The sequence below is a fragment of the Littorina saxatilis genome, linkage group LG12 (genome assembly GCF_037325665.1).
Source record: "Littorina saxatilis isolate snail1 linkage group LG12, US_GU_Lsax_2.0, whole genome shotgun sequence".
NCBI lineage: Eukaryota > Metazoa > Mollusca > Gastropoda > Littorinimorpha > Littorinidae > Littorina > Littorina saxatilis.
In genome coordinates, this window is record NC_090256.1 from 31,632,032 (window position 1) to 31,646,711 (window position 14,680).

Genomic DNA, 14,680 nt, shown 5'->3' on the forward strand with positions numbered 1-14,680 from the left:
ACAATTAACTGTGCTCTCCGCGCTTTACATACTAATTTCTGCCGTGTGAAATGGAATTTTTTTACAGACAGACAGACAAACAAACATTTTTTACACACAATATATAACGCATTCACATCGACCAGCAAACCTCAAGCCTGTTAGGCGAAACTTTACCTTTCACGGCCTTTATTCCAAGTCACACGGGTATTTTGATGGACATTTTTATCTATGCCTATACAATTTTGCCAGGAAAGACCCTTTTGTCAATCGTGGGATCTTTAACGTGCACACCCAATATAGTGTACACGAAGGGACCTCGGTTTTTCGTCTCATCCGAAAGACTAGCACTTGAACCCACCACCTAGGTTAGGAAAGGGGGGAGAAAATAGCGGCCTGACCCAGAGTCGAACACGCAACCTCTCGATTCCGAGCGCAAGTGCGTTACCACTCGGCCACCCAGTCCACAGATGACATCATGCACTTGACAAAGGAGCAACAGCAGCACATTCCAACACGTGGTTAACACTTTTAATTGTGCTATTAGCAAATGTTAACTCAGTTTATGAAACTATGAAAATAGTTCTAGGAACACGATTATAAAAACCTGTAGGTGGCTCTTTAAATGCTGTTCTTAACTTATATCCGCATTTACGTCATGGGGGGGGGGGGGGGGGTGGGGGGGGGTGGGGGTAACAGGAAGCTGCATATGCAGACCCAACACGCAATCTAAAATTACCTCCATATCAATTTCAGATCAACCCTCAACACCTCTGTACAATGAATTCAAATACAAGGAATATTTATGAAAATAACTTTTAATTAACTTGCCTTTGATATTTCCTGGTTCTGCCATTTTTTCCGAGTCAGACAAAATTCTATGTCTAACAATAACTAATCTGGGTTCTTTTCTTAAAAAAACACCAACCTTTTGTTTTAGTTTTTGAAAAGCGAGTCGCAAAGAAAAAGATATATTGCATGTCAGTTTGGATTCTTTGGTAATGCTGCAGCTGCATTCGTATGTAAAATACAAAATGTTTGTTTTGTTATTAACGTTTTAGCTCCGATGCCAATGCAAAATCAGGTATAACAACAAATTCCAAGGGGACGACTGAAAAAATGGAACAACAAAAAGAATAACAAGATTGGCCCTCGAACTTCTTCACCAGTATATTTATAAAATGGTCTGAACAAGCACCTTGGAATAAACCTCTCCAACGCTCTCTCTCTAATATCTTTACAGGTACGCAACCCATCCAACAATTGGGGCATATAATTATGGCCAGAAAGTTCACTGGCTAATCTCAATTAATAGTGAAGACCACACAGATACTACAGATTATATGACCACATCGACCACCCTAACTATACAACCCCCCTACACAGCTTAACACACATACATGTATATGGAAACAGCTCGCGGAATGAAAGCAATATCGCGTATCTGTTTCGCGGCGAATTCCGCGCCGGCCATCCATTACGAGTAACTGTCACAGGAGCAGTAAAATATGCAAAGAGGGCTGGTCGTAGGCAGGGGATCGATAGAACGATGGGTCGGCCACGGTGTTAATATCCTCTGCAGGGTGCCACGGGCCCTCTTCGTGGGCTTCGGCCATAAAGCATGGGCTGGACAGGGGCCTGTATGAATATCATCATGATCCTGCCAGGCTTGTGCAGGTTATTGGATCTCCCCGGCGTGAGGATGAATACTTTGATACCGACTTCTCGTGTAAGCGATCTTGTCTGTCTGCCCAGGGTTTTACGTGCGATAAGAGCATCGTTGCACTAGAACACATACTAGAACTCAACAGACTGGCTGCTGTCTGTGCTGAGTGGAATTTCATTTTTTATTTATTAAATTATTTCCACAGGTTGACTGAGAACAGTGTCAGTCACAAAATAATGTCAGCAAAAAATGGCCACTGTCCATACAAAGAAGGCAGATTGTAGATGTTTGATTTGCGTGCAAGTCAGTAGAAGGATAGTCTGATCACACGTTACATACTGGACAAATCTCTGGTGGCCAACATGGCTGTGTACTCGAGAAGGAAGCTACAGTCGAACCTGTCTATAAAAACCACCAAGGGACCGACCAAAAGTTGTTTAAATAGACAGGCGGTCATTATGGAAAGGCGAATAATACAGAATAGAAACTCGTCTGGAATCCTTGGGAGTGGTCGTTGTTAGCAGGTGGTCGCTTTCAGAGGTGGTCGCCAAGTTAAGTCCGACTGTCCCTCTAAAACAACAGATCATAAACTACATCGCCTGCTTTTCCCACAGTGCTCTCAGTATCAATCTGATCCTCTCTTATAGAAATGAGCGTGGCATGCATGCAGTTGGACAATCAGCCCCCTGATCTAATTCTATGTTCGTTGCCCTAATATCAAGCCTAATTATGTGGAACGGGTCGTGGTATATCCATCATCGAAAATGACAAAACACCCTGACTTGTACTTCAATTTAACAACGATGTTTAGCACGTAAGCAGCAACTCTTTTTTTTTCTATCGTAGAAGGGAATGCATACAGTTATGCATTAGTGCATCGTGATAATCAACAACTAAGCTGCATACCTCTTGTTTTTCCTTTGAATAAAAGCAGCAAGCGGTTTGTTTGTTTTTTGTGCAGAAGGGAATTATATATATACAGCAAACACGAAGTATGCATCAAAGCACCGTGATAATCCACATAAGAAATGTCTGCGGCTCGTCCTGTGTATAGACGTGCAACAACCATGTAGTCCCAACGGAGAGACACCAGCGGCAGGTGCAGAATGATAGAAATTCAAGACATTTTGTCACACTTACTTGCAATACAAGAAGTAAACTGCATGCTTACTGAATGGAACAATACGGAGAAGAAGAGTATACAGAGAACAATTAAAATAGGAAAAGGACGTTCAGCCGGGAAACACTGAAAAAAGGACGACATAAAATATGGACAAGCCAAGAATTAAGCGTGCGCGCGTGCGTGGGTGTGCATGTGTGTGTGTGTGTGTGCGTGGGTGTGCATGTGTGTGTGTGTGTGTGTGTGTGTGTGTGCATGTGTGTGTATATGTGTCAGTGTGTGCGCGCGCTTGCGTGCGTGGATGCGTATACGTACGTTGTGTGTGTGTGTGTGTGTGTGTGTGTGTGTGTGTGTGTGTGTGTGTGTGTGTGTGTGTGTGTGTGTGTCTGTGTCTGTGTCTGTGGGGGTGTGTGTGTGTGTGTGCGTGTGGCATGCGTGTGAGGCTGTGATTATACATATGGTTGTATATTTGTGTGCTTTTGTCTGCGTTTATAATTACTCACAGGAATGGAGACACTCCACAATGGTCGTGGCATCAATAAGGTATCCACCGCACAGAGCACACAACAGGTGAGGGTTCAACTCACAGATGCGGAGGCGAGTTCGCTTTTTCTCCGCCATGGCGAGAGACCCATGTATGGTACACTCAACCTGCAACACACACAAACAAACAACACTGGTCATGTGTATTCACCAAAAATCACTCAACCTCAAACAAACAACACTGGTCATATGTATTCACCCAAAATCACTCAACCTCAAACAAACAACACTGTTCATATGTATTCACCAAAAATCACTCAACCTGAAACACACACAAACAAACAACACTGGTCATATGTATTCACCCAAAATCACTCAACCTCAAACAAACAACACTGTTCATATGTATTCACCAAAAATCACTCAACCTGAAACACACACAAACAAACAACACTGGTCATATGTATTCACCAAAAATCACTCAACCTCACACAAACACTGGTCATGTGTATTCACCAAAAATCACTCAACCTCAAACAAACAACACTGGTCATATGTATTCACCCAAAATCACTCAACCTCAAACAAACAACACTGTTCATATGTATTCACCAAAAATCACTCAACCTGAAACACACACAAACAAACAACACTGGTCATGTGTATTCACCAAAAATCACTCAACCTAAAACACACACAAACAAACAACACTGTTCATGTATATCCACCAAAAATCGATAGCACGAGTTCCAACAAAATCTACGTGGTACACCAAGACACATCACAAACTGATACTATTACAGTCAAACCAAATTAGTGCGCACATTCACGACGGACGATGGAACGGCATTGGTGCACATGAAGCGCAGTTTGTTCTCTACAAAGTATTTATAATACAAGAACAATCGTCAGAATTTTAGAAAGCAACAACACGGCCTATAATGGTGTCTTCAGTATACAACTACATGAAAATGAAAACAGATGAAAACATTTTTGAACGGTTGAAACGACGTTAAACACCAAATAAAGAAAGAAAGAAAACATTTTTAGCCCAAAGTAAAGACCAAAACCCGCCTGTTCGTTGACCCCATGAATGTCTCAGCGAATCACGGATTGTGTACTTCACAACTAATGCCATGTTACAGCAGTGAACTAAACTAACGAGGGACAACTGACATTTCCATGAACAGGAAGCACAAAAGTGTATTCATGAAACCAATCAAAACCAATTCACTTCCCCTCATCTCTCCCTTTCTTTCTTTCTTTCTTTGGTGTTTAACGTCGTTTTCAACCGTTCAAGGTTATATCGCGACGGGGAAAGGGGGGGGGGGGGGATGGGATAGAGCCACTTGTTAATTGTTTCTTGTTCACAAAAGCACTAATCAAAAAATTGCTCCAGGGGCTTGCAACGTAGTACAATGTATTACCTTACTGGAAGAATGCAAGTTTCCAGCACAAAGGACTTAACATTTCTTACATACTGCTTGACTAAAATCTTTACAAACATTGACTATATTCTATACAATAAACACTTAACAAGGGTAAAAGGAGAAACAGAATCCGTTAGTCGCCTCTTACGACATGCTGGGGAGCATCGGGTAAATTCTTCCCCCTAACCCGCGGGGGGTGGAATCTCTCCCTTCAATGACCCCCAAACCAATCTCCGATTCCATAAATGCGACAGAAATTTGTCAAGTGCCTTCCAGCCAGAGAATGACAACCAGAACTGTATTATGTGGACACACAAACTTCTTTCGAGTTCTTGCGATCACTTTGTGTACTGCATGACAAGTAATAACTAAAGGATTATACTACAAGAAACATGCACTTTGCTGTCTACGAAGCAATGCACATAATTATATAAGAAACTAAGCTGAGAATAACGTACACAGTAATAAAGAATTAACTCTGCAGATATACAGAGAGAGAGAGAGAGAGAGAGAGAGAGAGAGAGAGAGAGAGAGAGAGAGAGAGAGAGAGACAGAGACAGAGAGACAGAGAGAGACAGAGAGAGACAGAGAGAGACACAGACAGACAGACAGACAGACAGATGATGATGATGATGGAACTTTATTTTTCAAGAATAGAGGTTTTAGGCGACGCCTTTTCTTTCAGAGAGAGAGAGAGAGAGAGAGAGAGAGAGAGAGAGAGAGAGAGAGAAAGAGAGAGAGATAGAAAGAAAGAGAGAGAGAGAGAGAGAGAAAGAGAGAGAGAGAGAGAGAGAGAGAGAGAGAGAGAGAGAGAGGGGGGGGGGGGCGTGGGGTCAGATGGTTAGAATCAAAAGAAGTGCAATTCGAAAATGATTGTCAGGCAAATTACTTTTAGTTCACGGTACAAATTTCACAGGGGGATACACGTTTCTCCTCCCAAAACCCAGTATTTATATGATCTGCATAAACTGGAAGCGATTTGTGTAAATTATACATGTACGATAATTAAGAAAGAAGTAAACTAACTGAGAGCTTTTCAGTTTCACTACAGACTGACCATACAACACAACTTTACATACTTTTTTTTAACCAAACATTTCACGTACAGCTCCTACTTAAACCAAACAATAGGCCGAGAGAGAGAAAAAAATGTAAAAAAAATAACCCACAAACAGGTCCAATTTTGCTCAACGGAAGTAAGAAGGCACAAACAAAGGGATCAATTCCCACAAAAAGGAAACGTCGGCACTGCGTTCTGTGAGTGATTTATTTACAGAGGCCTTCTCTCATTTCTGCCTGAGAGCCAGGGCCAAAGGCAGGAGCCGTGCTTTATCGGAGGCATCGGAACGGGAGCTGGCAGGCACGAACAGCGCGTGGAAACAGCACATCAGGAGCGAGGTGACAAGATACCGCTGCTGCTGCTGTTCTTACTCACTGTTTTCCTCTGTTCTGACCTGCCGGGGATGCCAGCCTCGTGTACATGTACCTGCAAATCTACCTTGTGCACATGTATACCTGCAAATCTCCCTTGTACAAATGTTCCTGAAAGTATACCTTGCACACATGTACATGAGCTGCAAATCTACAGTGTTCACATGCACCTGCAAATCTACCTTGTTCACATCTACCTGCAAATCTACCTAGTGCAAATGTACCTGAAAATCTACCCTGATCACATGTACCTGCAAATCTACCTCGTGTACATGTACTTGCAAATCTACCGCGTGTGCATGTGTACCTGCAAATCTATCTTGCACATGTATTCCTGCACAGCTACCTGAGCCTTATATTTCTGCTGCAGTGTGCTATGCCGTGCCACGGTGTTGTTGTGCGATACTGATATTGGTCACTTTCACAACCTATTTATTAAAAGGCCTCTGTCCGCCCTAATAAAGCGTGAAAGCATTACAATGCGTTTATATTACGACCACAACCGACTGTGTCACTGAGTAGCATTCACGGACGGGTGAATAGCTAGTGATATTTAAAACAACCTAACACTTCCATGACGAGCTGGTAAAATGATGCACTACATATTTATCGTGCGAGTCAATAGAAGAATAGACTAAATGACCTACTGATTCTTTCGTACCATTCAGGCAAACGCGGGACTTGACACCGACGTCAGCACACCACTGGTTGCGCTTATTATTTTTACAAACCTTTTTTTTTACTTACAAAATCATGCAGAAAAAAACAGCACCCGCTATGGACCAGCACCGCACTCCTGGGACCAAACTTTTGAGTCCGTGACGACAGTAGCCGAAGCCGGGTCAACGCGACCTGCAGCTGACCTCAATGCCTTGACAGCGAGCACCATGTCTCACACACTGCCACTGATGCCGTGCAGTCAAAAGAAAGCGAACGTCACGTGCAGCACGCGTTCTGTTGGCCTGTGCACGCGCTGCATGATGGCTCATTAGCGACGCCTTGCATTCCCCGAGGGCTATACCATCGTCATGAACAGGCAGCAGAGACGACTGGCATTTGATTTGAACTGTCTTTCCTCCACGGCTAAGTTTAGGAATGAGAAGACTGATCACGTCCAAATGACAATACCTATACATATGCTATTAAGCATGTAAGGACTACAGGGAAAGGGGCATTTAACTGCTTTACGCTATCAATCGCATTTCTAATTGCAAGGGGGAATGGGGGGGGGGGGGGTGTTACACTATCACATCAACCATCGAGAGGCAGTGCAGTTGAGTGGTATTTAAGTGCATGAATGATGATTTAACATTTTTTTGAAACAACAACGCAACAGGTCGCACTGTTCCTCAAATCTCGCTAAATTGGGGTTCGAGTTCAGAGTGATACTGCAGCATTTGGAGTCTATTCTCTCATATTTACATTGCACGCCTTATATCTCAAATCCCGGCCTGTAGCGCCTGCTCAGTAAACATAATTAAAGGAATGAGTGCTGATCTTACCATCAGCAGGTCTCGTTAAATTACAGTAACAACTTGCAGTAAGGCAATGAATTGCTCTGTTGATCGGGCATGAAGTTTAAAGATCAAGTGTGTAGTTGTATGACGGCTAAGTGTGTGTGTGTGTGTGTGTGTGTGTGTGTGTGTGTGTGTGTGTGTGTGTGTGTGTGTGTGTGTGTGTGTGTGTGTGTGTGAAAGAGAGAGACAGAGACGGACAGACAGACAGCGACAGAAACAGAGAGCCCGATTATGCAGTTCACTACCGCCAATTCCAGGTTTTCAACGGCCCTAATCGATGACAAATGAACTCCTTCACTACGCCGAAACCTTCAACTGAAAACAAAACTAAAGTCTTGCATGTAAGATCATTGCCCGGGCGTGAAAAAGACTGCACTGCCAGAAATGAGCCATAGAAAATTACAGGCCGGTTCTGCCAAAATCTAAAGCTAAAGTTGAAAACTTGAAAGGATTTGGCAAAAGCTCAGGTAGTTTCAAAGAGGCCCGACAAACATCCGATGCAAGCACACTCCCATCTAACACTGCATCTTGGCTGCAACAAGGCGAGTAGAAAAGGCAAAGACACTTCACTTGGAGAAGAAAAACTCGTGGGGTTTTCACCTCCGACAGATAACCCACTTCCAAACAGACGAGGTATTTTGGAAGTCAGGGGAAAAAGTGCAAGAGGAAGCCCCGCTAGGTTCTGTTCCGCGCACTGCTGCTTGTTTCCCTCATTACCGCTGTCGAGCCGTAAAACCCAGACCTAGCTGTTTGTGTCGTTGAAGCACTCCACGTTCTGCATGCATATCTTTCTCTGCATGTTTTCTGTCTCTGTCTGTCTCTCTGTCTGTGTACAACACACACACACACACACCGTCACACACACACCGTCACACACACACCGTCACACACACACACACACACACAAGCATATCCCCACCAAGTTTTCTCCCGCCAACCCTGAGCTCGCGCGGTTCACTCAGTGTAGCCAATCTGCACTGCAGCCCACACACCCCTTCACCCCCTCCCACCTTTCGCCAAACAGCTTTCTAATTCCAGTTTACCTGCACAGTGCAGGCGTGACGTCAGAGGAGTGCGTGTTGACACTGCTCACAGCACAATCCGAGGCACGCAACCCCTTCACTGCGACACGACACCGCATGCACAACCGGGTCACCGCCATGCACACAACTCACGCTGCACCAAAATGTCGCTCACTTGGCAATTTGTCCCGCTGCCGATGTGGGTTGCCACTTATATGATTGTGACAAATTCTGATGTGCACAGCAATAGCTATACCTTATCTTCTTGTTTTTATCAAAATCATAAAAAGGAAACTGTTCACATTTTTGCCCGTTTGCGGTTTCAAGTGCCTGAAACATGGTTACATATTCGCCGGGTACTGGCTTCGCCGGGAAGAAGTAGAGCCGAATACCAGACTGCGCCTGGGACCCGGCTCTGCCGGGTGTACGCCGGCTTTGCCGGCGCACGAAGGAATGGAGATAAACGCGCAAAACACTGGAGACCTTCTAAAAATAGTAACGTGCAGTGACCTTCTAAAAATAGTAACGTAGTAACGGGAATATGGATTGACGCCACACGGAGGAAGGGAGATAATCGCGGCTGAAAACACTGGAGAAGATAAGGAAGAGTTACTGGTAGTGGATCCCGACAACAAAAAACAAAAACAAAAAAAATCGGTTCAGCGCGCACAGCGCTGCGCGCTGAGAGCACGTGTTGAAATATCTCATCGATGAGGTTGTCTCCGGGGTGTAGCTGAATACGGTGTCCAAATTTGAAAAAGATCCACCGAGAACTTTGCCCGTGCATCGCGAACAGACAGACAGACAGACAGACAGACAGACAGACACTAGTCGTATATATATATAGAAGATACACATTTTGACATGTTAGTGAGAACAAACTATGTTCCCCAAATAAGACAGGGATGTCGTTTTGCGTTGCGGCAGTCGGCTAAACGCCAAAACTTCTTTCAAAACGTCAACAACTTTACCGTCATTTCGGCAGAGCTGCCGAACTGTTTTTTAAATTTAAGCGGCGTTGGGGCGGGGATGTAGCTCAGTCGGTAGCGCGCTGGATTTGTATCCAGTTGGCCGCTGTCAGCGTGAGTTCGTCCCCACGTTCGGCGAGAGATTTATTTCTCAGAGTCAACTTTGTGTGCAGACTCTCCTCGGTGTCCGAACACCCCCGTGTGTATACGCAAGTACAAGACCAAGTGCGCACGAAAAAGATCCTGTAATCCATGTCAGAGTTCGGTGGGTTATACAAACACGAAAATACCCAGCATGCTTCCTCCGAAAACGGCGTATGGCTGCCTAAATGGCGGGGTAAAAAACGGTCATACACGTAAAATTCCACTCGTGCAAAAAACACGAGTGTACGTGGGAGTTTCAGCCCGCGAACGCAGAAGAAGAAGAAAAAAAGAATAAAGCGGCGTAAAGGTGATGCAAAAACGACTGAAAATTACGATAATCGCGGGAATCGGCAAATATGTCGAAGACAATTAATCCCAGCAACATCTCCGCAGTGATGTATGGCGGTATGTCAGTGATGTACAGCAGTATGTCAGTCAACAGTTCTGTTGCAACGCATATTATGCGTATAATTATATGCGACAGCACAATGAAAAGAATTTACATTGACACTCGTTGTTTTATTTTACCTTAGCAAATGACGCCCCCTTGGCAATATTTCGCCACGTGTGCCAAATTGTGCGCAGTTACATTAATTAACAACTTGTTTTTTCATCAATATAAAAATGCAATATGCATGCCCACGCCGATGAATGCTGTAGGAGTTTGTCAGCGGTCGCTATCTTTCATGCTGGTTTTGTTGCAATACAAACACGATTGTAAATACGGTTGTCGTATAGTATACCAAAGAATACAAGCATTCCATCCGTATCTGCATTTAACTTGTGAGAAGCAATATCGAAATCCTTTTCATAGGACGCCAGATCGAAAATTACGTATGTTATCGCAATGTTTAATTTTGAACTAACTCGTATAAATATATAATAATATATACATATATATATGAAAGAAAAACGTTCAGAAAAAATATATCAACGTTCCGAAATGACAAGACACATCAGAGCGGTTTATGTTCGACTTCCGACTTTTCGATATTTGAACCATTACTTTTCTCTTTGTCTTTTCTTACCTTTGATTAACAACCAATCAAACAAATAAACGAACTTCGCGCCAGTACATGCACAGCCACAGGGGTTTGGGAGTTGGTAGTCTGAGAGAGCGAGAAAGTGAGAAAGAGACACCGAGAGAAAGAAGGACAGACCGACCGACAAAGTAACGTCGATTCTCAAGTGAGGATTAAAATACTCCATTTCCAAGACCAAGGTTTTTCTGAAAGACGAGAAATTCCCCTTTCGACTGAAGGACTATTTTAGCACGCTTCTCAATCACGGAATTGTGAAAGACTCACTCAGTAACTAGAATTCAGAAACAAGTACGCGACATTTCCTTCACTCTTCAAAAACAAGCGATAAAACATGCGTAGAAGCAAAAACATGCGTTGTACAGGATTAAAAGTAACACTTGAGAAACAAGCACCTCGTATACAGAAAGAATGCAATTTCGGATTTGAACACGCACATTTTCCGCTTCCTATACATACTTATATAAGACAATAAATTCAATTTGCCTTTGTTTGTCACTTAGAAAATTTCGCTAACATAACCCGAAAATACAACGACAGCTACGGCAGAAGAGAAAAACACACACGTAATTTGCGCCGAACACTCACCACACACACAAAATTAACAAGTGCTGATAAAGATTTACCGTATAATTATATATAAGCCAAAAAGACGAAAAGACGATTAAAGGTATACACCCACAACCCTCCCCCAACATGAACACACAGTCAATGAAGGTCTCTCTATATATATATATTGGCACAAACACAGTTTAAAAAACAACAACACACAAATAAAACTAAATAAATATTTTGTTAAATATATGAATTAAATCTCTATAAGTTCTCCGCCATGCACAAGCGGGATCATTTTCTGCCAGCGGGCCACGTTAACGTCAATGGTTTCTTCTGTTTCTTCTGTGATCTGTTTAACTGCATGAGGCTTTAGCAAATAAATAAAGCAGTCTGCAGAATGTATAAACCTTGCAGTCAATGTCATGCACGCAAATATAATAGCGCGCGCTCTCTCTCTCTCTCTCTCTCTCTCTCTCTCTCTCTCTCTCTCTCTCTCTCTCTCTCTCTCTCTCTCTCTCTCTCGCTCTCTCTCTCACACACACACACACACATGCACATGCACACGCACACACACACACACACACACACACACACACACACACACACACACACACACACACGAGCGCGCGCGCGCCCATGCATGTATACGCATGCACGCATTTAATAAAAGCCCCTTACTAATAACATGCAGCTTGAAGCAGTCTAATGTATAATTTTGTCTATTTTTCGTACTTCAGAAGAAAAACTTACCAAGGAAAAACAAGTTCACAGAAAACAGAACAGAGCGCGGGAAGTGTACAAATGCAAAATGAAAAGTAACAACAACACAAATGACGAACAAAATGTAAAATCAAAACACACTAATTATCAATAATCACAAAACAAGGGATAGTGATGAAGAGAATGCTTCCGGAAACCTGGGCAAATGACGATAATTATAAAAATGAGATCTTCAGTATGGCAACGAATCCAATTTCTATAGACTAATGCCATCTCTTTTTGTTGAAGTCCGTCGAAAAGACGAAGAATGAGAGAGTTTATTTCCATATAGATGATACATACAGAATACGGACGCACGTTTTGCAGTCTTGAGAGCAAATACAATTCACAAACACACCATCACACTATCAATATCATTGACAGGCACACACGTGTGTTTACAATCCATTTCTTTATTTTCATCGCTTACGCATACAACAGAAAAAAAATCGCTCGTCCAAATTTTGCTTTGCACGAAACGCTTAAATTCCAGTCGATCAAAATACATTTAAACACGTATAACGTTAGTTAATTTCCCGTAAACACTTGTCACTGTCTATGTGTTTTAATTTCGTTTCAATTAGACACTGGAAATCAACTATGATGAATTACCTGAAAGAATATAATTATAGTAACGTGAAGTTAATTAACGGGAGAGAAATCTAAACGAACACGCGTACTTCCGAATGACGGGAACTATTATACCTTGTGCAATATTTTTTAATTAAAACGTATTTCGGCTAATAATAAACGTGTGTTTTTTTACCAGGGAAATACAAAGCCACTAATCAAAATACGCATGGGATTTTTTTAATCTCCCGATTACTACTGATATTTGTTCGCGGCTTACTCTTCTCTACTTTCACATTGCACAATGCCAAAAAATGCAATGCGTGGGCAGTCGTTTCGTTAGGTTTTTGTCAGTGTTATTTGTTTTCTTGAATCCGTATTATATTTGCGCAATAGCACAAGAATGTTTTTATCAACACAAAATGCAACAGCTTTCTCTTGCGTCGCACACAGAAAATTCCATATATATATATATACATGCATGTACTCATTATCGTTTTTCTGCCGTGCATGTCGCTCGTTCACTATACTTAAAGACCGATAATATGCTCGTGAATTCTTTGAAAAACATTTCATTAAAAGTTCAATTCGTTAACCAATATCAGTATTCTTTTTTTTTTATCCCAACTAAATGTGCTGATCCGTAATGAAGAACAAAATAATATTTATTTACAACCGCCTTGCATACAAAGGGCGCTGCAAAAAGAATGGATATAAAATATTTGTAAAATTTCAACAAACATGGAACGCAAGCTAATAAAATAACTCCTGCTATTCCTGCGCTTCCTAGCTATATGATAAATAAGTAAACCACCAGGCACCAATGCTATTAAAGACGTCACGTGCAGGTGTTCAAATTCAAACTATACGTCGATCCGTGTGCCGGTGTGGGTAGACTATCATAAAGCGTCAACGCTGTTTTCTTGCGTCCAAAGAGAAAGCATCAATTTCAATCAATATTTTATATTTTGTGGAAAGTATTTGTTACTAGCTAAACCTACAGCAGGTGTGTAAAGCCATCAATTACACCGGCCTTTTACATCTTGCACACTCTCCCTCTCGTTTAGGTTTCTTAAAAAGGTTTTTTCCCGTTGCCTTCTATTTCTCTTTCTTTTCTTTTTTTTTCTTTTTTTTTTATAAATTCTTTCCACGCACGTCCTTCTGGTCGCATGTAAGATAACAATATAGACACCATTAACAAATTCGGGATATTTATCGAAATAACCATCTCGATGCAGCTACAACCAGTACAATCGTAATGACGTCAGTGAGTTGGGCTCGTTCGTGGGGTTTTTTTTCGGGTATTTTTCGTGCTTTTTTTCTTTTTCTTCTTTTTTTCCAACACAACACATTTTGATATACTGAAATCACACTTTTTACTCTTCGAAGGTGTATTCTTTGCAGGTAAACCGACAGGAAACATATTTTAAAATTTGGCAGCAGATAAAACCATACACGGCCATCGCAAATATAAAAAAAATATTTAAAAAATGAATATAAAAATAGATCACCACTCATGCACGTGTATCCTCAAATAATTGTGAACTCGCAAAATACTCGCATTGGCGAACGAAGTACATCACCCTCAGTATATATATCTTGTCAGATAAACGTAAATCGACGCTATTGGACTTCTGCTTAACTTTCGTTTTAATCCGTGCTATCGTAAATGTATTTTCTGTCTGGCAACATCATCATCAATACATACAAGCAATGCTCGATGCTTTGACAAATCTTGCCAAATACTGTTTCGTGCACGAGGCACCATGCAACAGAACACCGACGTTGAACTTATTTTGTACAAGAATGTTACAAAATTAAAATTCATTCACAATTCGACGGATCTGGTGCGGACGATAATCATTGTAGCCATATATAAAACCAAAATTACTGATTTCAAAAGGTTTTAAAACCTAAGACGTGTTGATTCTATAGACTAATACCATCTCTTTTCGTTGAAGTCCGTCGAGAGAGTTTATTTCCTATAGATGATACA

General features: G+C 41.9%; 1 protein-coding gene across 1 annotated transcript in view; it reads right to left on the bottom strand.

The window, feature by feature from the left end:
• The window catches only part of LOC138981742 (uncharacterized), a 105,941-nt gene that overhangs the window by 58,173 nt on the left and 33,088 nt on the right, over nucleotides 1-14,680 (bottom strand). Inside the window, exon 2 of the mRNA XM_070354818.1 lies at nucleotides 3,269-3,416. Coding sequence (XP_070210919.1) covers nucleotides 3,269-3,386 — 118 coding nt within the window. The 5' untranslated portion in view covers nucleotides 3,387-3,416. The remainder of the gene's footprint in view (nucleotides 1-3,268; nucleotides 3,417-14,680) is intronic.